Source organism: Colias philodice, chromosome 1 (assembly GCF_061535455.1).
Source record: "Colias philodice isolate Cphi_HAF_F1 chromosome 1, ilColPhil1 Martin Lab GWU primary, whole genome shotgun sequence".
Lineage (NCBI taxonomy): Eukaryota > Metazoa > Arthropoda > Insecta > Lepidoptera > Pieridae > Colias > Colias philodice.
Genome location: NC_143086.1, coordinates 15,723,433 through 15,750,651, shown reverse-complemented (window position 1 = coordinate 15,750,651; position 27,219 = coordinate 15,723,433). Strand labels below are relative to the sequence as shown.

The 27,219-nt window shown below is 33.4% G+C and overlaps 2 protein-coding genes across 2 annotated transcripts; both read left to right on the top strand.

Annotated features, from left to right (window-relative positions):
- Positions 1-1,697: 1,697 nt before the first annotated feature.
- LOC149491533 (uncharacterized) lies at positions 1,698-8,439 on the top strand. Its single transcript, XM_089699869.1, has 9 exons — positions 1,698-1,922; positions 2,149-2,381; positions 3,959-4,085; positions 4,788-4,977; positions 5,645-5,774; positions 6,034-6,115; positions 7,151-7,281; positions 8,119-8,206; positions 8,341-8,439. The coding sequence occupies exons 1-9, from the start codon at positions 1,865-1,867 to the stop codon at positions 8,418-8,420; spliced, it is 1,119 nt and encodes a 372-aa protein (XP_089555995.1). The 5' UTR covers positions 1,698-1,864; the 3' UTR covers positions 8,421-8,439.
- A 540-nt stretch (positions 8,440-8,979) lies between these two features.
- Positions 8,980-26,395, top strand: trc (Serine/threonine-protein kinase tricornered). The gene is made up of 11 exons (XM_089695096.1): positions 8,980-9,271; positions 11,445-11,525; positions 15,972-16,116; positions 19,937-20,084; positions 20,418-20,528; positions 21,270-21,511; positions 21,755-21,894; positions 22,255-22,438; positions 24,031-24,195; positions 24,922-25,085; positions 25,606-26,395. Exons 3-11 carry the CDS (start codon positions 15,995-15,997, stop codon positions 25,719-25,721), a joined length of 1,392 nt encoding a protein of 463 aa, XP_089551222.1. The 5' UTR covers positions 8,980-9,271; positions 11,445-11,525; positions 15,972-15,994; the 3' UTR covers positions 25,722-26,395.
- Positions 26,396-27,219: the final 824 nt, after the last annotated feature.

The window sequence follows — 27,219 nt, the reverse complement described above, 5'->3', positions numbered from 1 at the left end:
ACTGAAACCTACTTACAATTAAAGGTAAATATAAAAATATACGTTTTTTAACGTTAGTCACAAATTTTACAGTATTTTTTATACACCTTTACTGTAACTCTAACTTACCTGTGTTTGTTGAACTGCGAATGAAGTCTGTTATATGTGACAAAAATTAATTGTTACTGTTACAGTTTTGTAGTTAGATATTATATTATTAAAGAATTAGGAGTCCTCCTAATTTTTGATACGCGGAAGTTACTCTGAGTACTCTTAAGACGTATTGTGCATTTTGAACCTTAACCTGTAAATTTTAAGGTTGATTGTTGCTTTTCCCTATTCACCCAGTTACACTAATATTACTGATATAGTTTAAAGATAGATGCACAAATGTGACGTAAAGTACCGTACAAAAATAAAATATTGTTTTTAATAACATGCCATCTCTTTCGCACAATAGCGATTGATATCTATCTCGCTCATGTAAGATGTAAGATGGCGTTTTAAATTTATTTTCCTGGGGTAATACTTGGTGAATAGTATATATCGTTTAATATATGTAGTAGTAAGACTAAATTTTGTGCCAGTATTGTTTCGATACATTTAGTTTTGCCGTTGAATTTTAAATGTTATTTGTTTTGTCATAATGTTGACCTGTTGCTTTTTTTAATAAAATATTAAATTATATCTCGTTTTATTATTTCTTAGCCGGTCTTCGTTAAATTTTCAATATAATTTACATTTTTATAAATGGTATTCCTACTAAACATTTGATAGAAAGTAAAAACTGAACCGCCAATTCTTCAAGACGGACTGTCTTGAAGAATTGTTTCTATAAAAAATTGTTTTTTAGAGTAAATTAATTGAAAAAAAAATCAACTAGTACAATACAATGGATTTAACGACGACCAATTATTTTTATCGATCCAATTAGTGTTATTCATTAATAAACCATTGCTATTTGATATCGGTTTGCATCAGAAGTGCAGGTGCAAACTATGAGACGAGAAGTTATTTTGCTGTGTATAATATGGACATGGCAGGTAATTATATTTTTTTAAGAGACAGAAATCGAAAACGAAAAGCTATGAAAACGTAAAAATATACACGTTTATATTCAAGTAGGTACCTAACCTAATAAAAAACATGATCCCTCTTACTCAAGGCATTAAATATACTTAATAAAAGGAATTAAATAATAATTATTGGTAAATTATCTATATATATGTATTTATTAAATATTATATTTATCGTCGCTTAGTACCCACAACACAAGCCTTAATTGAGCTTACTGTGGGACTAGGTCGATTTGTGTAATAATGTCCTATATTAATTATTTATTTATTTATTAAAAAAAAAATTATTTAAGTACTTTAAGAAAAATAAAAGATAATAATGCTGCTAATTGATTCTTCATTAACGCATCATAAATGGCTTTCAAGTTTTATCGACAGCTTCTGAACTTCAATCAATATTAACTTCCTGCTGCCATAAAATATTATAAAAACACCACAAACTCGTCAACGCACACTCATCGTCTATCATTCAAGATATAGAAAATGGCTTTATTAGTCTATTCTAATAATATGAATCCGATAAGTTAATATAAGGAACTACTAGGCCGAATTGAAAATTATTTTGGTGTGGAATAGTGTATTTATTTAGGAAGACTATAGACTATGTGGTATGTGGTGTGTATGAAGTAGGTATGTGGAACTGCGAGGCATAGCCTGTTATACGTCATTAATACCTAAAATACTTCTAGAGCGATGCATCCCGATCTCACTACAGCAATATATCCCATGCCTTCACGACGCCAGCAGACGAGATAGGGCCACAGTTGCCTGATGAGAATTTCCAAGCCTCCACAGTCATTGCTGGCCTGATGCCGGACTCCTTTGGAGAAATGTTCAACTTCTTGGATGGAGATAGTTTTGGCATCGGTTTGTATTTACATTATAGACTTTTAAACGATTGCCCTGGGTTGTCATTCTCACATATTTCTCATTGAAAATTCTGCTAATATGTATGATTTTTGGATACATGAGTTCGATTCCCATATTGCAGGGCCGAATATTTTTATTTTTTCCCACCTGAATTAAAAGCCAAAAAATTATTATCTACTGAAATTTTATAAGAAAATTTTTAGTAAATAATTTAATTAAACAGGTCCTATGCACGAATTTGTTTACGGTTGGCAAGCGATAGTGAACACTATGAGTATGAAGAATAACGTCGAGGTTCGGAAGAGAGCCGGTCTCCAGCGCTTCGCTTTGGCTGGAATCAATGGTATCACACTGATATCCCATATTGGAGCCACTGAGATCATGATAAATGGTACCAGGACATATTGCTTTGGTGGTGTCTCCAGACCACCGGGCAGACGAAGTGTTATTTGCAAGGTAATGTGACTGTTTTTTCTTGTTTTGATTTATTAAATCATATATTATAGGATATCGCTCCTGAACGGACACTCCATTACTCAAGACTTTTTTTACTCGCATTGATAAATAATAAGCCTATGTACCTATAGATCTTTATATGTCGCCATACTTGTACAGGAACCATCTGATTAACCCTAGAAAGATAGTCTGCGTCAAAATGACTCCTGCGTTTTCGAAATATAGCTGTATCTTTTTAAATGTCGCGAATCCATAACTGTGCTTATAGGACATTTCATAAGTCACTGAGAGCTACCCTATGGTATACGTGTCAATAAAGTTAGTGTAACCGATTTTGAAATATAACGACTACGTGAGTCAAAATTACGCATGATTATCTTTACCGTGACTTTTAAGATTTTGACTTCTATGGTAGTTTGAATATTTTTAGCTTATTATTACTGTATATTGTGACTTATGTTAAAAATTTATTTTAATACATATTGAAGCAAATATAGAAAACAATTGGGGATAGAAAATTGGAAGAATATTGTATACTAGCCGCTCTTATGCAAAGCGATGAGGGTTCCTGTGAAGAAACCGATAGTGAAGTAGGAGGACCACGAAATTGAAGATGACGAGCAAAGTGACACAGAAGAAGTTTTTCCCGATGAGGTACAAAGCAAAGATGATATATTATATTCAAGCAAAAGGCGGAGTAGATGCATTAGACCGAATGTGTTACCTGATGTTCAATAGTAGGAAGACAATGAGATGGCCAATGTCTTTATTTTATGGAATCAATAAAATTACCTGCATATTGCATATTAAATTTATAGCCACAATGTTAACAACAAAGCACAAAAACATCTGAGTCAAAAAACATGAAATATAGAAGCATGGAACTGTCTTCTTTGTTTATGCGTGGGTTTTTAGAATCACCAGCTTTGATAAGATATTTGAGTGATAATATCTCCAATTTGTTGCCAAATGTAGTATCTGGTACATAATAAGAAAGTACTAAGGAGGCCTTCAGTAAAAAAAACGTATTTACTATACTTTTAGTCCTTCTGAAATATGACGAAATGCAAATGCCTCCTGCAAAAAATGTAACATAGTTATATGTCTTGAGCATACGTTGATATGTGCTAAACTTGTTTATCACTAATTTTTTATATAACTATATGTACAACATATATATAAAATATAAAAAAAATCTGCTAATTATGGTCAAAAATAAGTTTTTATAAGAAATAATACGTGTTACAAGAATTGTAGATTTAAAGCAGACGTTTAATGTTTTCGTTTTTTATATGTATAAAAATAATTAAAAATAAATTATTTGTAATATTAATCATTCTAATATAGCTGTAAATATAAAATAACTTACAATTTATAGAAAAAAAACGATATACCTCGACTTAGAGCTAACTAAAAAACATGCGTAAATTTGACGCATGACTATCTTTCCCGTACTACTCAATATGATTATCTTTCTAGGGTTAAACAAGACTTGTTACTACTTAGTAGTATAATATAGATACATCTCTGTTGGCACAATGATTTTTAATTGGTAAAAACTCTATAAAACTTCTCAGGGTTCAATGTATCAAGAGGGTCGCTTTTCATGTAAAGTACCCTATTTACGGTACCCAACCGTTTTGGGGTACAGATACTGCATAGACAAGTATGCAGCTGTCAGTTCCCTCGATGGCACATACAGGAGTAAGTTAGTTAAACTTTGACCACTATTTTTAATGCCGTTATTAACTTTTCCACATTTATTTGGTATGCAGAATTGAGTAACAAAAATGTATCTAGGAAATATAAGTATAATTTATAAATTAAGCGCTGTTTGTATACGAACTGGGAATTCTTTATAGTAAAATTAATAACTGTTAAAACTTGTTTCTAAAAGAAGGTCAAAGGAACAGGTGTGTCATTTAGATATAAACAAACATAGGATTTAAATATCTGACTATTCGTCAATGTTGCTGATTTCTTTGAGACAATGTGCATTTCACGTGACCTTTTTTGTCAATTAACATTTTCTCGGAAATTAGGAGTAACATAATATTATAATGAGTTGGTCAAGATTATAAACATCGTATACGTTTAAGGTCCCAGTAACTTTATTACGTTTAATTTAAAACAATATTAGTGAAATTTTACTAATGTACACTTATAGGTGCTTATAGGCTATAGCAGATGCATAGAAGTTTAATAACGTTTATCACGTCTTCTTCAAATCATTCATTATTTAAGCTTCTAAGACATATTATTTACATAGTTATAATCATTAAGAACAGATACCTGCACATCAAGGGATATCAGAAATTTTACTTTATTGTTACAGTCTGTAAATTTTTCTTAGAACTTTAAAGCTTATAAACCTTTTTTATTACTTCATATAATTTTCCAAACCAGCAACATATTGCGCTCGCGGTGAATCCGTGCCAAAGTTCCACTACGACTATATTTGCGAGCGGAGGGACATAAAGATAAAACGCGTGAACTTGACCGACCCCAACGAGAGATTCAATAGACGGAACCCGGTGGTCCGCAGGGCTGAGTACTATAGAGCCCCCTATGATATATTAAAGGCTTGCCCAGATTGGTACGTAATTTTTTATAAATATGCTCCATTTGCCAATATGAACCATAGCATCATTTAAGGTCTAAAACAAAAGCAAATCCGGTTCGAAGGACCAATGAAAGAGCACCTGCATTCATCAAATGTAAAAATGAAACGTAGATTTAGCTTTTATAGTTCTTATACAATATAAATTATTTTCTTACGCTACAGTGTATACAATTATGCTATATAAATGTATGACATAGCTAGAGCACTGAGCAATAAATGTTAATGTTAATTTTAATAATGTAAATTAACACACAATAGGATAAACATAAAATTGGATAGTCCAAAAAGTAGATTCCTTTGTTTGGTAAAATCCGGGTCACCTTAGTAATTTGCTGTCTTTAACTCGGCACTGATTTTTGGTGACTCATCGGTGGTTATTAAACAAATTACCCTTTGAACCTTTGAACTATGTACAAAAAATATTACCGTAAGCAAAATTTGTGTAGTGTTAATGACCTTTACTTGATTTAAAAACTTAATTTTACGATGTGATTGAAAATACCTACTCTAACGCATTGTTTATAAGTACATGTGTTATTCACATTGTGTGTGAAAGAGACGGTAACAATTATACCTTATAACATTATTGTATAGTTGTTAAATAAATACATTCTTATTTTATTTTATTTGCATAATATAGGTATGGTTGCAACCTGCGTATATCCCCTGAGTTTTTGCACCAAGAGATACCCACTGGCTTATTGGATGCAAATGAAACTGCCTTTGTTGGACATGGCGGGAAATACTGGCTCTCACTTTATTACACACAGGTACATAATAGAAAACCACTAAAAAGTAATTCATGGGCATTAAAATCAAATATAAAGACCACTTGAAATAATCATAATTTAATCAACAAATATGTCTTATTTAAAGTATTATGGTATCTTATTTATGGTCTTATTTAAAGCCACACATGTTGCATTGCCCTAATTTTGTGACTCAAAAGTTAATTAACTAACCTCAAAATATTTAATTATTGCTTTATTTGTATCTCTTTACTCTTATTAAATAACCTTTTGTTTTAAGCTTTCAACCTACGCGATATACTTTCAAGCGCATGGGGAATATCCTTGGCAATCTAATAGACCTGTTGTTTCTATCGATAAAGGTACTACTATAATGTTTTGTACTCTATTTAAACTAGTATAATGTTTATTGTCTGTCTATTTTCACTCGTAGTGGTTCAAATAGGTAATACTTATAAGATTAATTTAGAATAGTAGATCTCTAGAGTTCCTGCATTAACTGAGTCGCGTAAAAATATTTTGTTATAATTCGGTAGAAAAAATCGTTTGGGAAGAGATAACGCATTTTAATTCATTATAATAAAAATTTAAAATGTATTTTTCAATATAAAATAATCTCAATGTCGCATATCGGCTAAGCACAGTTACCGTCACTATTAATTATATTTATATCTATCTCGCACCTACTTACCTTTTCCTACCTAGAATAAATAATAACGAAAACAGAAGCGTGGACTCATTAAGAGAAAAAGTAAACAAAAATAAGATCTATTATGTTTTCTCAATAAAAATAATATGATTGGACGGCAGCCATATAAACATTACGCATTCGGGATTTCCCAATTATTGGAATCGTTGACACGTGGATTTTTCCCTAACAAAACTGTTTCGTGTCAATCGATAAACGGAATTTCAATGATAGTAGGGAAATCCAAAACGGGTTGCAGTACAGGACTTTTATTTTTGGATATCGACCTATTTAATTACCTCCCCAGCTTAGACTTTCAACTAGACGGCCAATTTTGAGGTGGAATTTTTTTATTTAAATAGGTAGATATCCAACTAAAACTAGAGGCTGTAAAGGACTAGGCTCAAATGCATTGTTAAGTTGACCTATATTAGGCACTGAATTTTATTTTGTATTAAAAAGGAAAATTTTTAAGAATCCATACATTTCCAATACAAAGTAATAAATTTAAGACTACGATCAATTTCGGAAGAGCTAAATATCGATAACTAGGCTGCGGAACCATTACCTATATATGTATAGCCTTTAAGGAATACCAGCTATTCTAGAATACTGTCTACGAAATAAAATCTTCATAAGTTTTTGTGTGAAAGCGTAGGTACATAACAAAGCTTTCATAGCAATAAAACTATTTGAATTTTTATTTTAGGTGGTATCTGGGAGCAGCTTCTCAAAGCCAATATCGGTCCAGATATGAATTTACACTACAATCTTAATGGAATATATAACAGATATCCTGGAGGAGTTGTGATGCCTGACATCATGAGGAACGAAGGACAGGTATTCTTGTAGTAATGACATCTTAAAGCAGAAGTAATTCCAGTGTGGGACAAAGATAGAGCTGTATAGGTAGTTTAGCGCTGTCACATTTCCACACTGGAATTGTTCCTGCATTAAAACAACAATGAACAGTACCTACTGTTCTGTAGTAGGTACATGCTACTATTTGGCTTGCCAAAACGCAATGTAGGCCACTTTGGTTAAAAGTTTTAATATCGTGAAAATGAGGATTTACCACGTAGATAAGGTACCACTTTTCTTTCATGTAGTGAAAGTAAGAATATTTGAAACACATCCATACTAATATTATAAATGCGAAAGTAACTCTGTCTGTCTGTCTGTTACTCAATCACGCCTTAACTACTGAACCAAGTTTTGCTTATCTCTTGAAAAAAGCTGACTCGCCCATGAGGAAGTGTTGGATATCGTCATATTTATGAGTGTGTTCGGAATGATGTTAAAAGAAAAGACTTGTTGACAAATTTTAAAATAAATGTTTTGAATGTCGGTGCCAAGAAGCTTATATCTAATACACTGGAGATTGCGCTATGAACGTTGGCTTGTCACGGGAAGGCACGACCTTGAATGACGCCTGGTTGTTCTTTTGTCCCTTTCACACCTAACTTGGCAAGTTAGATAAGTTGATACCCGAGAAAGGACATAGGATAGGTTTTATCCCGGATATCCTACGGGAACGGGTTTTTCTTTGAAAACGCGGGCGAAGCTGCGGGCGGAAAGCTAGTTTGAAATAAATTTTGTAAAAGTTAACAATATAGATTGGTGATAACTTGAGAAGTAGCATTCAGAAGAATAAAATAACAAACTTTCCCTTTCCAGGTTCAACCTGCAAATTTCAGAACTGAAACCCGAGACGGTGCTCCAGAGGAAATTATTATGAATTCCCACTTACCTGTCGATGGAACTAGTAAGAAATTGAGTATATTAATTATATTTAAACAATATCAATTTAGTAGATTTTTAATGAAACATTTAATACATAGTTAAAATTACAATCGACTACTATATTATATTCGTCTTATTGACTAATATTCGTTTCAGGTGGAGACGGCAGTTACAAATTCATTCATGACTCCCAAATCCAGGGTAATTTTGAACACGGTAAAAATTTGAAAAAATGATATTGACTATGCATTCGCTGTAATAAACAATAATTAAGAATTTGTTTTTTTTTCATTATTTTAAGTTATTTATTATCGTTCCTATTTCTGTCCTTGTCTGTCTATTAATAAGTCCTTGTTCCTATTTCTGTCCTTGTCTGTCTCTTTTAATAAATAAACAAAACTAGATAGTAATATAATTCAAAATTCTTGAAGGAATGCAGCAATAGGTGGAAATTTAGCAAAATGACCAAGTCGTTCAAATGTTATTTCCACATGTTATTTCGGAGAAAAATGTTGTAAATTATATTTTTTTAATGCAATTATTCAATTTTATCTTAAATATTTGCAAGGTAATAAAAGAAAGATTAATTAAATCATCGTGATATAAGATTTGAAGGATTATAAAAGCGATAAAATGTATGATAATGCAATACTGTTATACTGTAATATGTTATCTGTGTTCAGAGTGCGAATATAAGTTATCTGTGCCACGTTGATTTTAAAAATGTCTATAATCTGTAATCTGTGACTTTGCCTGACATCCTCAGAGCAATAAACCTGTTCCTCTGAGCTGACATCTTTCTTTGTGCAATTTCTTCGGGTCGCTCGTGTAAAATCCCGTTATTTCGCTTTCGTAATTCGTTTAACAAAGGCTGTAACAATTTGCGACGGTGGAGTGATTTGTGTTGAGCACGACACGGGACGCTGGCGACTGCGTGTGGTTCAGTAACACCGTGTTAAAATAAAATATTGTGATACTATTTTATCGATTCACCTTCAACATATTGTTTTTATGCTGTTTATTTATTAGTGCTGCTCGGTGACCCGGGAGCCAGCAGCAGAATTTTTGTGTGGAAGTGCAACTCAAGGTACGTACGTTGGTATAAATCTCAGTGACTCAATTCAGTGATAACTATTGAACTGAGTCTAAAAATATCTCGAAAGATTTTGTGAGCCATATAAGAATATCGGAGGATTGCACCTCGGATTATTGGCAATATTTTATGACCATTTAGTTTTGCGATTCACTGTTATTCACTTGAGCATATCGCAGTCGAAATGGAGCTTCACGAGGCATGAAAGTGGCGATAGTATTTTATCATCGTCACGGCATCTAGTCCGCTAACCATTGTATCTAACTTGAAGCTAAACATTATCTGTTTATATTTTACATAAAAATCGTCATGTACTTCCTGGAACTCTGTTACATTGTTTTGATAGTGTATACAAATGGATTTAAAATCAATAACAAGGAAGAATATTGTCGGTAATGAGTTGGTGCAATTTATCAATTGAGAGACAAGGTACAGATCAGGTTGATTGGTCCAATTGTGTGACCCTGGACTCCAATGACTTTATATGTGTGAATTTATACAACATAGACAATATAGTTTTATATTGTTGCTCCAAGATAATGTGTTTACTTCAGTATTTAAGAGCAAGGTTGAATAATATAAGAATCATGCAATATAAGAAATGTATTTTTGTTTACATAAACAATTTTAGACATTAAACAAACATATGAAATTTATTTACAAACCTTCTGTATGTTGGGTTGTAAATAAATTATCATAATTACTAATGAAGTAATAAATAATACAAACTGGCTTAAGCATACTGTTATTGTAATGTTACTAGTTTAATGAGATTTAGCTAATAATAATAATCCGCTAATGACTGTATTTAAATGAATACTTGTGCATTGTAGCTTAAATTATAATCTCTATTGCACATTGAACAGAAATAAAATTTTCCAATACTACTAGACGGTCAATTATATTGAAGATTTTCTAGAATAATCTAAACTAATATTTACTTATATTAGAGAGATGTTTGTTATGATTTTACTCAAAAATTACTTGACTGGCTTGTTATTTTTGAATAGACTCAACTTTATAAAGTAACATATTTATTTATTTTTTGTCCTGGGGCAAACCTGAGTGAAGTCAGGATAATCAGCTAGTCATGTATAAACAAGATATAATTAAATTTCTATACATTATCTGTTGCTTTCACATACAGATAAGCTAAACAGAACATAGCCAAAGTTACATCTGCCATAAATAAATTGCATTTGATAACTATAACTATATGTACTGTAGTGAGCGCTTTATGCACTGTTTTATGAATTAAAAGAAAAACCAAGGTTCATGTTTTCTGGTTCATAAACCTCGATCAATACTAAATAAAAAAAAGAGTGTATGTGCCGGGAAACACATGTCAGAATCAAAACTTCTTTGGCAAGATTAAAAAATACCAAAATCGTCGACTTACTCCATTACGTGATGGTTTTGCCATGACGCGACCTTGAAATTTTACTCTCAACAAAATCTCATTTTAAGGAATAGGCAAGTCTCTTAAAATTTCATAGTATGTTATAACCATGACGAATTACTGAAAGTAGGCTTGCAAACATTCAATTGCCAAATCATTGCATTTTATGTACAGCATGTCAAAATAATTTATTCATACAGAATGCATGATCACTTACAAAACTAAATTTGTTAGTATTATATGGCTACTTGGTAGTATTTACAAAAAAAGAATCTGATTTTTATGACCAATATATTGATCCAATTTGTTGCATACCTCCATCAGTGTTCAGCATCTTTATTATAAATTATAATCGTCTCAAATTTGTTAATAGTTATCTGTATAATTGAGTTTTCCGTTTCTTTATGTCTATGAAGTATTGGTGTTACCAGGTATTAAATTTAAGTTGAGAGATTTAGTGAAAGGAAGATAACTAACAAATGGTGTGATGCAAGAGTATACACACAAATATATGTAAACATGAGGAAATATATGCATATTATAGATTATAGAAAACATGCTGTGTAACATGCGTTATACAGCATGTTTTCTTTTTGGATTGCCTACACATAATATTGTATGTGATTTTAAAAATTATGGACAAATTGAAAAGTTACAGTAATTTTTCTGTAAAAGTTCTTAACAGAAACAATGAAAGCACCTAGCATATTAATATTTATATAACTATAAAGTGATTATTAATACATATATTATTTATTTTGTTATCAGACTGAGCCGTGTCTTGGGGAAAAATAAACCCGGGCACTACGGTGGCCCCAGAAACACCCGCACCAGCACCCCAACCACCAGGTAATGTGGCATTTTCATTTATGACACTTAACTCAATCGGATAAGGTTCAATTTTAGTTGTAGGATATGGGAGAAGAAGCTTAGTACTGTTTATGATAAACTCAGAAAGCTGTGAGATGGATATTATTCTGGTTGATAACTTTGGATGAACCTGTCATAAAGATTGCCTTAAGATTGAATATGAATTTGACGCGAGTTAATGAAATTTAAACGGTTATTTTATTGTATGGTATTGAAAAATAATCATACTTCAGAGATGTTGTTTCTTTTTTTTATAAAATTACTGGTGAGTTTAGTTTTAAATTAAATGAAAGACATACTTGAATAGAAACACTAAATGTGCCCATTTAGTTAAAAAAAATGAAATCAATAGGAAACGAAAAGGCGGAATACTGTATTTATATTTATTTTTCCATGACATAATCACGCATAACCAAAATCTCAATAAGTCATTTAACGTGACCTAATTACACGTATCGAACGTTCCGAAAACCTGAGCAATGAGATCGCAAAAAGGAACAACAGAGAAACGCAGTACAAGCATTTAGGGCCGGCGCAGATATGGCGGAGCGCAGCGCATTTTTCCTTATCAAACTATTATCGACATTGTCCACATAAAATAACATTCCAAACCGCAGCACACTGCCTTTCGCATGTGACACTTCGATGCTCCTCGGGAATAATTTGTTGTTATTTGATTTTGAATATTATTTAATAACGACAACGTCGACATAGTTTGACAAGGAAAAATGCGCTGCGCTGCGCTCCGCCATATCTGCGCCGGCCCTTAGATTTTGTAATCCCCTCGTTATTGTTAAGGCGTGTAATATCGTGATATATGCATGTCGAGATGTTTGTTTAATGGTGTTCGCTAAACAATAAACAAATAGACGTATGTACGTTAAAAACGAAGGCCGTGATGTCATTGTTTTTCGATAGCCTCGTTCCAAACTTGAGATAAAAATATTGTTATCGGATGAGTGCTTGATGTAGTCTTGCTGTCCGGAAAACGTAGATTTGGTATAAATGCTTTTCAAAAAATTATATTACAAATCTGGTAATTATATTAATTTTTATATCTAGAATCTATATATTTTGGACACTGCATAAAAAATTAAAATAGGTTACCAATACAAAATTTGTGATATCATTCGATGGTACTATTTTCCGGAGAGATTTACATATAAAATTAGTAGGATTAAATTCATTATAATATCTCCAAAAAGTATATGAAAATATAGTTTAATTACAAAGCTTTAACAGGAAACAGGATCTTATATCCAGCGCGCATTTGCCACACGTACGTATTAACGATCGATGAAAAATTGAATTACGTCGAATGCACGGGACTGCACTGGATTGCGCTCGTAATTCCGCCGGATTGAGCATGTTAAGAGGTTCAATATATGGAAATTGTATTCCAGATTGGCTTCCTATTACTCTATCGAGCTTTAAACTACGTCTTATATTGTCCTTTACCTAGTCTACCATAACAACGGAGGTTAGAGCAAAAAAATGGACTATAAAATGGTTTTTCTGAATTGCGGAAGACGGCGAATTATTTCCGCAAAGTTAAATTGTATCTTTTTGGTGTTTTTGGTAGTAATCAGTGGTATATCGAATATATTTTTCTCCTTACATTTGACTCTCAGACATCTCTACAATTATTTTTTTATTATTGTAACGAAAAACAAAAGGTTACCTATTCGAAAGGATCAATGACTAATATTCTTTATTTTCTTTTTAAAGTAAAAATGATCACCTTGTCTAATGGAATCCATCAATTTTATAATATATTTATATGATATAATAGAACTACTAATTTGTTTAATTAGAGTTATTCATAAACACGTATGAAGACACGCGCTCGTTTCATAATTTTCGCACATACTTGCCAAATATCTTATCGTGGTATTTATCAGTGTAAATATTAATATAAAGCTTGGATGATATCAAAATATTAAAGAACTTAATTTTAACTGATTTCTAATTCCTGTGTCCAATATACAAATATTATTTTCAGGTGAAATTTCACGTCTGACTTCATTGTATCTTTTACTTCCGTATTATGTATTCGGTTAACGCTTACTCACTTGTTTGAAATATTAACATATTTTTATGCATATAAAATGATTATTTTTCTTTATTTTTAATTACAATAATTCTGTTGCATTGTGTGTTTTTAAAACATAAATAATAATTAAGATTGACGTTGATATACTCACATGTTTTATGATTTTAGTTTTCAGATAATTGTGTTGGGGAAAAAAGTGTAGAAGTTGCGCGAAGGACGTGACACGTTCGGTCAATCTTAATTCTAAGGGCTAAATCGTATAGTGAATTCAGTTAGCGTGTATTCGATTCCAGTATTATCCAATTTGTCAGTCAAATATATAGCACGCGTGTCACAATCGGACACAAGGTACCGTTTCGGTTGAATAATTCACACGTTTTACCCGCCTTGATGTATTATTTTTAAAGTAGGAGTATTGATTGAACACTAGTAGTGGTGTCTCAGGGGTTTCCAACGTTTATCTTCGTTCCGTATAATTACGGTCGGTGGGTGTACACTATTCTTCGCGCTAATGTATGTGTAGTGGCCGCTAGCATTGTGTGTTTGTTTTGCAAGATGTTTCATAATTATTAATGTTGGAATGAAATATCAAAAATATATTGTTGCAAAGATTATATTTGAAAATTGTATATCTTCGTTGCACTGGTGTTATACTAGATTTACCATGTGTTAATGTGATCATCATCGTTTTTACATTACTAGACTGGGTGACAATATGTACCTACAGTTTATTTATTTATTTATAACAATTACACCTATCTAAAGATATATTTAATAAATAATCCACGTAAATTGTAAATAACCGACAGGATTACTTGAATTATTTCAATAGTAAATTTTCTTGCATTTAAATTTATTAATATTCAGATGGATAGTATGCTTAAATTCTATCTTTGGTTTAGTCACATAATTCGATTTTTACATTGAATGCTGAGTGCATTTCATTTTAAACTCGTCGCTTGCGTCTCTTAAAAGTTACTTTTTGTCAAAATTTTCTTTTAAAATATCAGTTTTTTTTTTAAATATGATTAATATAGTATTATTTATTCTCCGTATGTGTTCCGGCGTTATAAACTGTTCAAAAGTGTATTTGTAATTTGTATTATTTCTTATGGAAAAGCTTCTAATATACGGAAACGTACAAATATACGGAGTACACACACATAATTTTTTTAGTGCATCTCATCAAAGTGTTTATTTTTAAATTTCTTAAAACAATAAGTCGTTTGTTTTATATCGCTCATTGTTTATTTGTGCATTCTCGGAATTAGTGACTCACTAATACATTGTTGTAATCACATTTCCCGAAATTAACGGGGAACCGACGTTCGCAGAGTTCAATCTGTTGTAAACGTAGGTATGTACTATGTACGTCTGAAAATAGTTATGTATATGAGTGTTTAGTATAACGAGTATGCAAATGAGTCTTTAATTCACGTACCATTTCTTAAAAACACCATAATAATATATCGACAATAGAACACAACACTACTACTCCAGCCTTCATGATAAAATGTATGCAATTTCGCCAAATGTTCCACAGTCGATAGTATAATTATGTTAATTGCTGTGAATTAGACTGCCACGCGAATGTGTACGGTGACGTCAGAATATGATAACGTCATTAAATCGTTAAGATTGATGCAGTCTTACACCGTCCGCACAAAAGTTCCCGCGTCTCCTTCCGATCTCTCCCAATGTCCTTCTATAGATTTTGTACTACCTGCTTCCCTCGACACTCGTATGGGAGTGGTAATTTATTTTATATACATCCCACTTTTCCCACAAAATGCAATTTCGTATTGATTAACACACGCCACACAATTAAATCAAAAAGCTTTTAAGCACATACGCGATGGAAGTGGTCATTATGTAACTAATAACCGTATGTTTTAAACCAGATTTTATTAATTACTAGCTTTTTGCTCCCGGGTACGCCCGCGTAGTCAAAAGAATACCCGCATTATTCCCGTGTCCAAACAGACAATCTGACAGACATACAGACAGACGGACAGACAAAGACACTTTTACGTTAAATGTAACGACGTCATATTTGTAGGAAAATAGGGATAAGTAAGGATAATGATTATTGAATGTATATAGGTATATAAAAATATAGAAGGTAGGTAGGTGTTTGGGTGGTGGTTTTGACTATCCTCATTAGAAGAAGTGGAAATCGACATATTATATTCGTCAGTGGTACTTTGTTGTACTGCTCATTGTATGCTACTATTTTGTAAACAACTTCTATCGCAATCATGTTGAAGAAAAGCTAGAAATTCCAAGACTACCCTCATTCTTTTGAACGCTAGTGGTAAGCTACTGTGAATGGTTATAACATGTTGTTACATGATTGTTTTTATTTATTATAGATGCTGTTGCAGGGGTGCTGGAGATGACGGGCACGGATAATATCCGCTTTAGCGGTCACACTCTAGACAAGGCCACTAAGGCAAAAGTCACACTAGAGAACTTCTATACGAATCTCATTTCACAGCACTATGAGAGAAAGCAAAGGTGGGTAGTTGCACAAACTAGTAATGTCGATGGTATTGTGGTTGTGGGTAATTTAGATTAGTTTCATTTAGTAATATGTATTTTCATGATCTGCCCCCGAAAGATTGAAAGTAAATAGAGGCGTTTTGTTGAAAAGTTATTTTTGAAACATACATAGATAAGGCTGCCCTCTGTGCTTATACTTTATGTCTTACTAGCTTTCCGCCCGCGGCTTCGCCCGCGTTTTCAAAGAAAAACCCGTTCCCGTAGGATTTCCGGGATAAAACCTATCCTATGTCCTTTCTCGGGTATCAAAATATCTCTATACCAAATTTCATGCAAATTGGTTCAGGAGTTAAGGCGTGATTGAGTAACAGACAGACAGACAGAGTTACTTTCGCATTTATAATATTAGTATGGATTGTTACTTTTAGGTATTTACTCGTTTTCTCTTGCACAATAAAGTGTTAAATAAATAAATAGTACCTGCTGTATTATATTCAATTTGTTCCCACAATCACTTGGTCAACACAATGTGAAAATTATTCAATAATAACATATCCGAAGGCTGATGTCTACAGCAGTAGATAGAAAATGTTAACAAAGCAAATAATGACATTCAACCGCAATACGCAACTGTCGTTTCTCAAAGTAATAACCGGGTGTTGTGATTGTCGTTTTGTAATATTCAATAGATTTCCATTGCTTCGGTTGCTCGATAACAGACCGTTTTTGTAATGTTCGCCATGGCGCATAATATCATTTTGGCACTCGCTCTGTTTGGATAAATGCCAATTTCTGCTTTTTCAAGACATAGATTTAAACTGCGAGTATTCGGCTTATATAATGAGGTGGGGAGAGGTTGAACGCGGAACGATCTGTTACTCTGAACCATCCGAGTTTCACAGCGGTGCTAAATATAATAAATGTGCTAGCCAATTAACCTATGAATGACGTCATTCAGCCGTAATTAATATTGCTGTGGATCAATAGAGTCCAGCTAATAACTCTGAGTTGACTCCCATAGTATTAGTTTTAATCATTACTGGTATAAGTCGGTGGTGTTCCGGAGTTGTATGGAAACGAATAAAAGAACAATAAGCTGATACAATATGAATATGTTGTTCTTGTTAGCATGTTCGTTTCATGCTAGTAAAATGTTCTTATAGTGTAGTCGTAGAACGTGTAGCATGTTTGAGCGTCGTTGAAATCCGGGATGCTTTTTGTTATGAACACCTAATTTTGTAGTATTAATTATATGTAGATAAAATTTTGTAGATCAGGAATCAGGATGTTCTGATTTAACTATATTAATATTATTCAGTTAGTTAGTTCCAAATAAATAAAATAAATAAATAAATCCAAGCTGAATTTATATTACCACTTTTGTACCTCCATTAACCCTATCCCACTTACGTTTTACTGCATAACGCAATCAGCATTTAGACGTAAAGTATAATATTTATTGATGAGTATTTCTTCGTCCATAAATGGATATAACGAACAACAAAAACAGATTAGCATCACATAATTGTATAGACTATAGAACGTTAATCCGCAAACGGTTTAAGTACTTTTACTCATCGATCCAGTTTCTGGACGATTATTTTTATGTTTACATATACATATATTCTTCTACTTCCTTAATTAATGGCTCCACCCAAGTAGGGATTTCGCCAATGTCCCTGGGGACTGGGGAGAGACAGGATTTTTTACCCAGTTAGACTATGTTGGTCGTACCACAAAACAATTTAAACACAGTCTAACTTTAAACTAGGGATCTGTCACTTTAATAGTTGTCTATGTGAAATACGTCAAAACCAGATTAAAGAGAACCCTCGCTTAAAGTTAAACCCTGTCCAAAGGTTTTTGTGGTAAGTCAGAAAATATGTATTTATATTCAATAACCATCAATATTTCGTATATACTAAAAGTAGTAAGGAACAGAAGTGCTTGGTAACAAAAGAAAAGCTGTTTTATACCTCAATAATACCAGATCACAATCATAACTTCCGCATTAGATCGACCTTTATGGCACTACAGACGTGCAGAGCTTAATCCGATCCTGTTAATTCCACTGGATGGAGGAACTAACTACTAACATCAATGTATCCTCTACCATGTGGAATAGCACGAAGGTGTAAAAGGAAGTTTTAATAGGGATTTTTAGTAATTCGTCGACGTAGGGCATAATAGACCTATGCAAGGCTGTGCATGTGTAACTACTAATTACCTGATAGATATTTGCGCAATCAGTATTTTCAAACCTCTAAATTGACCGTAAGGAAAAATATTTGTTTATTAAGTAGGTGGGTAGATATTCAACCAATGGTTATATTTCATAAAACAAAAGAGAAAAAACGTGGATCAAAACGTGTTCAATATTCAGCAACGTTAAGCACACAAACTTTAGAGAGAGTTGCCAAAGCCCTTGATGTTATAATAAGTTTACACCCTTTTTACTTTCCATCGAGTAACTTTTCCGCTCGGCTGTCCTCTTTGTCCATTATACACGAGTTTGTACGAAACTCTTTGTTTGTTTTAAAGGCAAAATATACTCTATAAAAATCTCGGAATAACGTATTGTTGTGTTATAACAAAGAGCTTCGAAATCTTTGATACGGAATGATGTCAGTGGCTATTATTTGAAATTAAACATGCTACTGGCATACTGTGACCTAGTGAGGGTTCAGAACAATTCTGTTGATTAATGTTTTAAAAAATTAACCCACTTTTATTCAAATTAATAGTTTTAGTGTTTAATATACTCTTTTAATGTGTTCATGGCTTGTTCTTTTATATGTTATCCAATTAATCAGATAGCGTAGCGTATCTGCCAAACAGTCGGAAGATAACATCAAATACAATTTTTGGAATTGATTATTATCTTTTTAAGAGGTACCAGGTGTTTAACAAACGTATTTTTTTTAATGATAATTGGAATTCTTCTATAAGAATAGATTTTAGATTAAATTTAAAATATATATAGATAAATACTTCCCTATCCCTTCCCAAGAGGAGAGCCATTATTTGGAACTTATTATCTAATCAACTTTTCCGAATTATAAAAAGAGCTTTCAATATTGTCTCTCTAAACAAAACCATTATAAGCACACTGAAATCTATGTCATACTTCTTATACTATAGCCACAGTCAACAAAACCCATAACATGAGTTATGCTTTGTATTGTTACTTCCTAATAGAACTGCATTTTAGACTCATAGGTTTCAAAACAAAATGCGATGGTGCTACACAACCGGTCGTAGTTTTAGAGCTAGCGCGCACGAGCAACTTTGTCTCCGCAACTATTTTGTCTCTCCCATCAATTTGTATGGGGAGTTGCGTCGCTACGTGCGCGCACTTTCATACTAGCCCATGGGTGGAGAGACAAAATAGTTGCCGAGACAAAATAGTTGCGGAGACAAAGTTGCTCGTGCGCGCACTGTCTTAGTATATAGTCGAAAAATTATTAAGTAAATATAATAAGTGAACTGAGTGCCTTTATTTACAAATCTTATAATCTAACTCTAAAACAATTGTCGTACAATAAACAACTAGACTCACAATCACGCTCAAAATATATTTTAGGCAGTATTTTAGAATGAGCTACAATAGACTTTGAACATAACCACCACCTAATAAGGTGTTAATTTCAATGAATATTTTATTCGCTATTCGGCCTTATAATCGGTCGTCAAATATGACGACCGATTATAAGGCTATTGTAAATCTAGTCTAGTCTAGGGTTCCTAATTCCTATAAACATCCTTGATTATAGGAATTATTACGAACCCATAATATAGTAAGACTTCTAACATGTCTACTGGCATTTCTGTCTAGACTGGAGAAGCTGGAGGAGTCTCTCAAGGATGAGAGTCTTACAGAGAGCCAGAAGCAGGAAAAGCGCCAGCAACACGCTCAAAAGGAGACGGAGTTCCTCAGGCTCAAGCGTTCTAGACTTGGGGTTGAGGACTTTGAGCCTTTGAAGGTAGGATATACGTAGAATCTGAGATATTAGGTTGCTGTTGAACTATGGAGTATGGGTATGTTAAAAAGCTAGATGTCTCCCATATAGCGAATTTTAATATGTAATATTCACTATTGTGTATAAAAAAAAGTAACGCTCCTCACGATCCCTTTGGGAGTTTGAGTTATCCCTTTGATGTTGTAATAGAAACTTCCTCTTTTTAAGTAAGTTTTGTAGTTCGTATCATCAAATAGAAAGATCAGAGAAATAATACTCTAGTCAGAGAACATTTCCGATTCTTGGTCAAATGAGAAAATAAACTCCTGAAATCCTAATAAGTAATTCTCTTTCTAGGTGATAGGTAGAGGGGCGTTCGGCGAAGTGCGGCTAGTGCAGAAGAAGGATACGGGACACGTGTACGCTATGAAAATACTCAGGAAGGCGGATATGCTGGAAAAGGAACAAGTGAGTAAATAGTGATAGATTGCCATTGATTGAAAAATATCTTATTAGCTTCATAAATATGCGGTACAAAGTCCTAGAAATATTCTACACATGCCGTTTTGTCTGGAGGAATATTTGTTACTCTTTTACCCCAAGTAGCTCATCAAAGATGTGTGAAATCTTGTACAGATATAGATTTTAGCCTGGATTAGCACATAGGTTGTTTTTTAATCAGTATCCCGCGAGTGAATCCACTGGCTGCAACTTGTTTGGTAAATGAATAAAAATCATTAGTAATTTATGGTCAACTTTATCTCGTTTCGAATTACATTACCTAATGCAACGTCGTATATAGATAGATGTAAGTGGGTGTTACAAGATTGACCAAATTTGATGTATGAATAATGTGTGACTCAAATGGTTGTGTTCTTCAATATATTATGAGTGTGTCTAGTATTGGGGACATATTGATTGTGGTATTTGTTTATTTATGGTAATTGCTGGGTAAATATTTTCACTTTAATTATTATTTGATAGGAATATCGTGTGTTCTTTTAATAACGGGGCTATTTATTTAGGCTAGTGATTAAAATTTCTAAGTTTCATATTGTTATGCTAATTATTTTTCATATATTTAAATGTGGTAAATGTGTCTCTATTAGATTAGGTTGGTTCACGACCCTTAAAACAGATACGGATTACGTAACATATCTCTAAGTTGTATAAACACAGGACCCTAATTTAAATTTGAATTGTCCATAGGTAGCCCACGTCCGAGCAGAAAGAGATATCCTTGTAGAAGCGGACCACCAATGGGTTGTGAAGATGTACTACAGTTTCCAAGACCCCATGAACCTGTACCTCATCATGGAGTTCCTCCCTGGGGGTGACATGATGACGCTCCTCATGAAGAAAGACACCCTGAGCGAAGAATGCGCGCAGTTCTATGTCGCTGAAACGGCGCTGGCGATCGATAGTATACATAAACTTGGATTTATACATAGGTAATCAAATAAACATAATGTAATGGTATAATATACTAAAGTTATGAAAGTAATAGAAAGTGTACCTGTTTGTTCCCTTTCATTATTTTAACATTGAAAAGATTTTGGTGAAAATTGGTTCAGAGATAATAGATCATGGGAAATTTTTATCAAACACACTTTGTACTTGTTCCGATACAACACCAAACCTCTAGTCTCGTCTTATGATTATAAACAGTGTGTGAAAACAGCATACTTTTTCAGGGACATAAAACCAGACAACCTCCTACTAGACGCGCGTGGGCACATCAAGTTGAGTGATTTCGGCCTTTGTACGGGCCTCAAGAAAAGTCACCGTACCGACTTCTATAGAGATCTTTCTAGAGCGACACCTTCGGATTTCAGTGAGTTCATTTCTAGCCAAAATAATTGTTCATTTTATCTTTTAAGTAATTGAGATCATTTCTACTTTTATGGTAGTTAAAGATTGGGCACTTGTGCACTGAAAAGTCGTTGAGGAAATTGTATTTGAAGCAATGAAGTTTGTCAAAATCGTAATTACTTGAAAGAGATGAAGATAAGAATACGAATCTAACACACCTAAAACCATTGAAATCTGTCCAGTCCTTCTTGAGTTATAGGGTTTAACTTTGAAAGAGTCAATTATATAACAGAACTCACATTTTTCTTTCCCATTTTCCTTCAAAATACTTATTAACAAAAACAACACACAAACCAAAGATGTCTATCTACATATCGAGTAGTCTATTTCCCAGTATCGACGTCCTCTTCGGCGATGGACTCCAAGCGGCGGGCAGAGTCGTGGAAGAGAAATAGACGTGCGTTAGCGTACTCTACAGTGGGCACACCGGATTATATAGCGCCTGAAGTGTTCCTGCAGACGGGATACGGACCGCAGGCCGATTGGTGGAGCTTGGGCGTTATTATGTAAGTTTTAAAGTGAAACTTTTATTACATCGTCTCAAACTTTTTGGTCTGTGTAGCGCATGTCGCGTGACGATCGAACCGTACGATAATTATCGTACAAATACGATAATTTTGTGCCTAAGTTTCACTTTTACCGTGGTTTCATAAAACCACACAACATTTTTTTATTGGGATTGCGTGTAAATGTTTGCAATTGTGTCATTTTCGGATAGTTTCCGGACACTTTTGCAAGTAACACCACAGAGTGTTACTTGCAAGTTTTGTTATGTTCTGCGTGTAAAAATGGGGTTGCGTGTAAATCAAAATTGACCATGTTTTATTCTATGTTACTTTTATACACCTTTATGTGCATATTCATGATATATTTTATCTATTTTATTTTGTACATATTGCGACATTTCCTATTATTTTTATGTATCGGTTCTTGCTTGTGTTTGTTTACGTGTGTGCTTAATTTTTTTGCCTCTCATGCCCAGCGAATTTCTCATATCATAACCTGCATTGCTATATTCAATACTCTGTTTTTTATATCAGTAGCATTGCCGCTAGCTAGTAGTATGGCTGTCTTCATTTAGAAGCTATAATTATCATTGCTTTAAATTTCAAGGAACACTACGATAACTAGTGGATTTAAAACTTCTCTATTCAACAGAATTGAAGGCCTATTGAACAAAGCAACAACTGTTTAACATTCATTAGAATGGTCTTTATTTTAATGGAAGAAACACTATTTAAATGGACTCATAATGACAATAATACGAAGTTTCATTGAAATCTGTCTTCCGCAGTAATAACTATCTTAACATTACTATAAGTATTATTTAAATAAATTTAAACTTATGTGCCGATGTGAAACTGCAAAGCATACGAGATACTTATGATTCACTTGCAAATTGAATCGAGGAAATATATTTTGTTTCTATATTATATGAATATGACTTATTCCGCAAAACTGCATGCATTGCTATTGTTCATGTCACCTATTTCTTTTGCGATTTATTATTGATTTTTCTGTTCTAATGAGTAGATGTACAACGGTCAGACGTGTTACCAATTTACATAAGGCATGTATAAATGACTATAATAAGGGCTCAACTTGTCATTCTTCAATGCCATAGAATTCTACAACAAGGTACAAAGTTTCTATAAGCAATTATAGCACTTAGGCTGACCGTTAAACTTACATTTAAGGAAGTTAACATTCTTATTTAAGGAAGTTTCAAGATTATTTTAAGCAAGGCAGAGATTGAAAAGGATTACATAAAGAAAAGTTAGATTTAGACCTTCATAGTAGTAAAACATGTTCATATCTTCGGTCCTGCATCTAAAGTAAATATAATTTGGGATCAGCATATACTGTGAATTCACATAATTGGAACTAATCTTGCAAGCGAATATACTAACCTTCATATTGCACTATTGCAAATGGACTCATACAATTCTCAAATACCAATAAGCGAATATAACCTCAAATTACTGCGACCTACTCTTTGTTTTATCAATACTGTTTCCATCTTAGCGATTATAATCATCCCTAATACTGCTTCACTTACAATTAAAACTCCTGCAAATGATATATTTTTACATTCCAGGTACGAAATGTTGATCGGATATCCGCCATTTTGTTCCGAATCACCGCAGGAAACATACAGAAAGGTGATGTCCTGGCGGGAATCGCTCACGTTCCCGCCGGAGATACCGATCAGCGAAGAGGCTAGAGAGACAATACTGCGCTTTTGCTCTGAACCAGATCGGAGGTGAGATAGATAGAGTACTTTGAAGATCGTGGGTTTAAAAGGTTAAATTAATAGGTTTGTGAATAACTTATTGGGGTAAATACGGCGCATAAGCTTTTAAACTAAAGTCAGAAGAAAATTGTTCATAGCTCATATTACAGTATAGATTTTAAAAATTATTTTACCAATACAAAGCTATTTCCCGATAAAGCCGTGGCCCGATAAATGCATCTACATTTTGTTTTTTGTAAAGCGGGCATATAAGTTAATGGTTGCCTCATAGTAACCGAAATAGTTAATCGTGCCGAAGCGTGATATGCTCCCATATTTGAAATTTGAAATTTTTTTATCAACATCTTGCTGGCAAGATGACAATATTTAAACAAAGGTTAGCAATACATACTCAACACTTGATCAACTATTGCTTTGCCAATGTCTACCACCTATATGAAACTTAATAATACCATTCACGACGACGACGCGGTTGGCGCAGTGGTAAAGTAACTGCCTACTGAGCCGACGGTCCCGGGTTCGATCCCCGTTCAGGGCAAATATTAATTGTGTGATGAACTCAATTATTTGTTCTTGGGTCTGGGTGTTATTATCTATATATATGTATTTATAATATTATATTTATCGTCGCCTAGTACCCACAACACAAGCCTTAATTGAGCTTACTGTGGGACTAGGTCGATTTGTATAATAATGTCCATATTTATATATTTATTATTATTTATTCACCCACAGGCTAGGATCCCAGCGCGGTATAGAAGACGTCAAATCGGTATCCTTCTTCCGGGGTGTAGACTGGAACCACGTGCGCGAACGACCAGCAGCCATCTCGGTGGACGTCCGGTCCATAGACGACACGTCCAACTTCGACGACTTCCCCGATGTCAAGCTTGAGATACGTGAGTGGCGAGCTTTATTTTGTCGGCCATGTTTGATTTTGACAGGGATAGCGAAAGCGGCGTGCTTTGTTTTGGTTGTAGAAGTTTATAAGAAAGAGAGATTTGCTCGCATTATAGTCTTTTATGTGTTCTCAATTTATAATACAAAAAAGCCCACCAATATTTTTATATGTATACTTAAGATTGTAGGATAAAATTCAAGTTAATCTAAATTATGGTTTCGGCAATTTCTAAATGGAAAAATCAGTTTACACATGTAATTAAATAATTTTATTTATATCGATCCATTTCAACTACATCTGTAGTCACAATTCCATAGTACAACTAGCGGTCCGTCCCGGCTTCGCCCGTGGTACCTACATGTTTAAACTATCCTATCTCTCAAGTTGGATCGAACTGCACATGGTGTGCGAATTTTATTATAATCGGTTAAGTGGTTTAGGAGTCCATTGAGGACAAACATTGTGACACGAGATTTATATATATTAAGATAAATTCAACAACGACCGTTTAATTTCAGCATCAGCGCCCATCACCCAAGATGGCGAGGTCGCGTACAAGGACTGGGTGTTCATCAACTACACGTTCAAGCGCTTCGAGGGGCTCACACAACGAGGCACGCCCACAAAGAAGTGATGACACACACACTGAGCTTATTCCCAGAAAAATATATGTATAATCTTTTCCACCTCAGAAAAAATGTCCGGAAACTCTTCTTGGACCTCCCAGAAGTATGTCCCAAAATTTTCCTTGGACCTCCCAGAAAAATATTGCCTAAACTTTCCATTGGACCTCCCAGATAAATATGTCCCTAAACTTTTCTACCCTAAAAAAAATATGTCCCAGAACTTTTTCCCTTGGACTTAGAAGTTAGAATGTCCCCAAAACTTCGCCACTAACGTGCACATGAACTTACATACTCATAGCTGTTCCTTAAGCGATTTCACTAGGAAACTTCTAGACGTAAACCTACATATATAAGTAACGTGTTTGTGTATTGAGAAAAGTAAGGTATGGATTTCTATGAACCGTCTTCGGGATTGCTAGTTTTATTTTTCTGGTCAGTCTGGTCTATGTATGTTCGGTTTTGTTGTATGTTTTGAACAATTCAATAGTACATTTAATTAATATTCTCATGCGTTTTTTTTGTTTTTTTTTGTTTTGTGCGGTTTTCTCGAGTATTGTATTTCGTAGCGTGTTGTCGGTTCTAACATAGGTACGCAAAGCTTTCTAGGATTTCAGTGTTGATGCGAATAATTTATATACATTTATGCTCATACAAATGCTTACACAGATACATCACAATATATATTATATACAATATACATTATCGAAAACATTATATAATTTGGGAAACATGTGTTTTGATACGTATAAATTTTTGTTAGTATTTTATGGATTCATGCAAAATTGCCATTACACACACTACACAATGATTGTAGTTCTTTTAAAAATAATAATATCTGCGCCTTCGGTATTTTTGGGTTGAGCTGTTTTCCTATATTTTGCTATGTTCAGAAAATATAGATTATTACGATATAACTTCAATAAAACACAAATAAGTCCCGATAAATTCTTGAATAACCTATATTAATTATTTTTAATGATTTCATCTCACTTTATTTTTGGTATTTATTTTTTCACGATTGTCACATTAATTATTTAAAAGAAACTCGCATAAAATACGAATCATCAAAGTCAGTTTTATACAAAAATCTAAAGCTTAAATACTCTATTTTTTGATCTATGATAAAATCAATACAGCGAATGATACGGCTGTTTCGGAAGCGGAAGAGACGAACCGATTTGTTTAGACAGTAGTGCGAATGAGACAAGCATAACTATTTACATGCGTCGTTGTGTATTCAAAGCATTCGAACTGACGTCATGTACTTAAAAATTTACTACAAAATATGATCAATATTGTATTCTTAGGTCATTGTGTATTCAAAAAGCAGTCGTAATGACGTCATAGTACTTCAATATTGACTACAAATGATCAATATATCTCTATCGTTTTGCAAAATATTGATCAAAAAACATGTTAATAAAGAATTTTAAATAAGTTTTCAAGCCAGCGATTATTCTATGGTAATTTTTACTTAAGGATTATTCTATGGTACTTTTTACTTAA

Bases quoted from the DNA above. Each gene is read 5' to 3' on its own strand.
- LOC149491533 (XM_089699869.1), top strand. From the start codon at position 1,865: ATGCCGGACTCCTTTGGAGAAATGTTCAACTTCTTGGATGGAGATAGT. The intron at 1,923-2,148 runs GTTTGTATTTAC...TTAATTAAACAG, and splicing joins TGGAGATAGTTTTGGCATCG to GTCCTATGCACGAATTTGTT. The intron at 4,978-5,644 runs GTACGTAATTTT...TGCATAATATAG, and splicing joins TTAAAGGCTTGCCCAGATTG to GTATGGTTGCAACCTGCGTA.
- trc (XM_089695096.1), top strand. From the start codon at position 15,995: ATGACGGGCACGGATAATATCCGCTTTAGCGGTCACACTCTAGACAAG. The intron at 16,117-19,936 runs GTGGGTAGTTGC...ATTTCTGTCTAG, and splicing joins CACTATGAGAGAAAGCAAAG to ACTGGAGAAGCTGGAGGAGT. The intron at 20,529-21,269 runs GTGAGTAAATAG...AATTGTCCATAG, and splicing joins ATATGCTGGAAAAGGAACAA to GTAGCCCACGTCCGAGCAGA.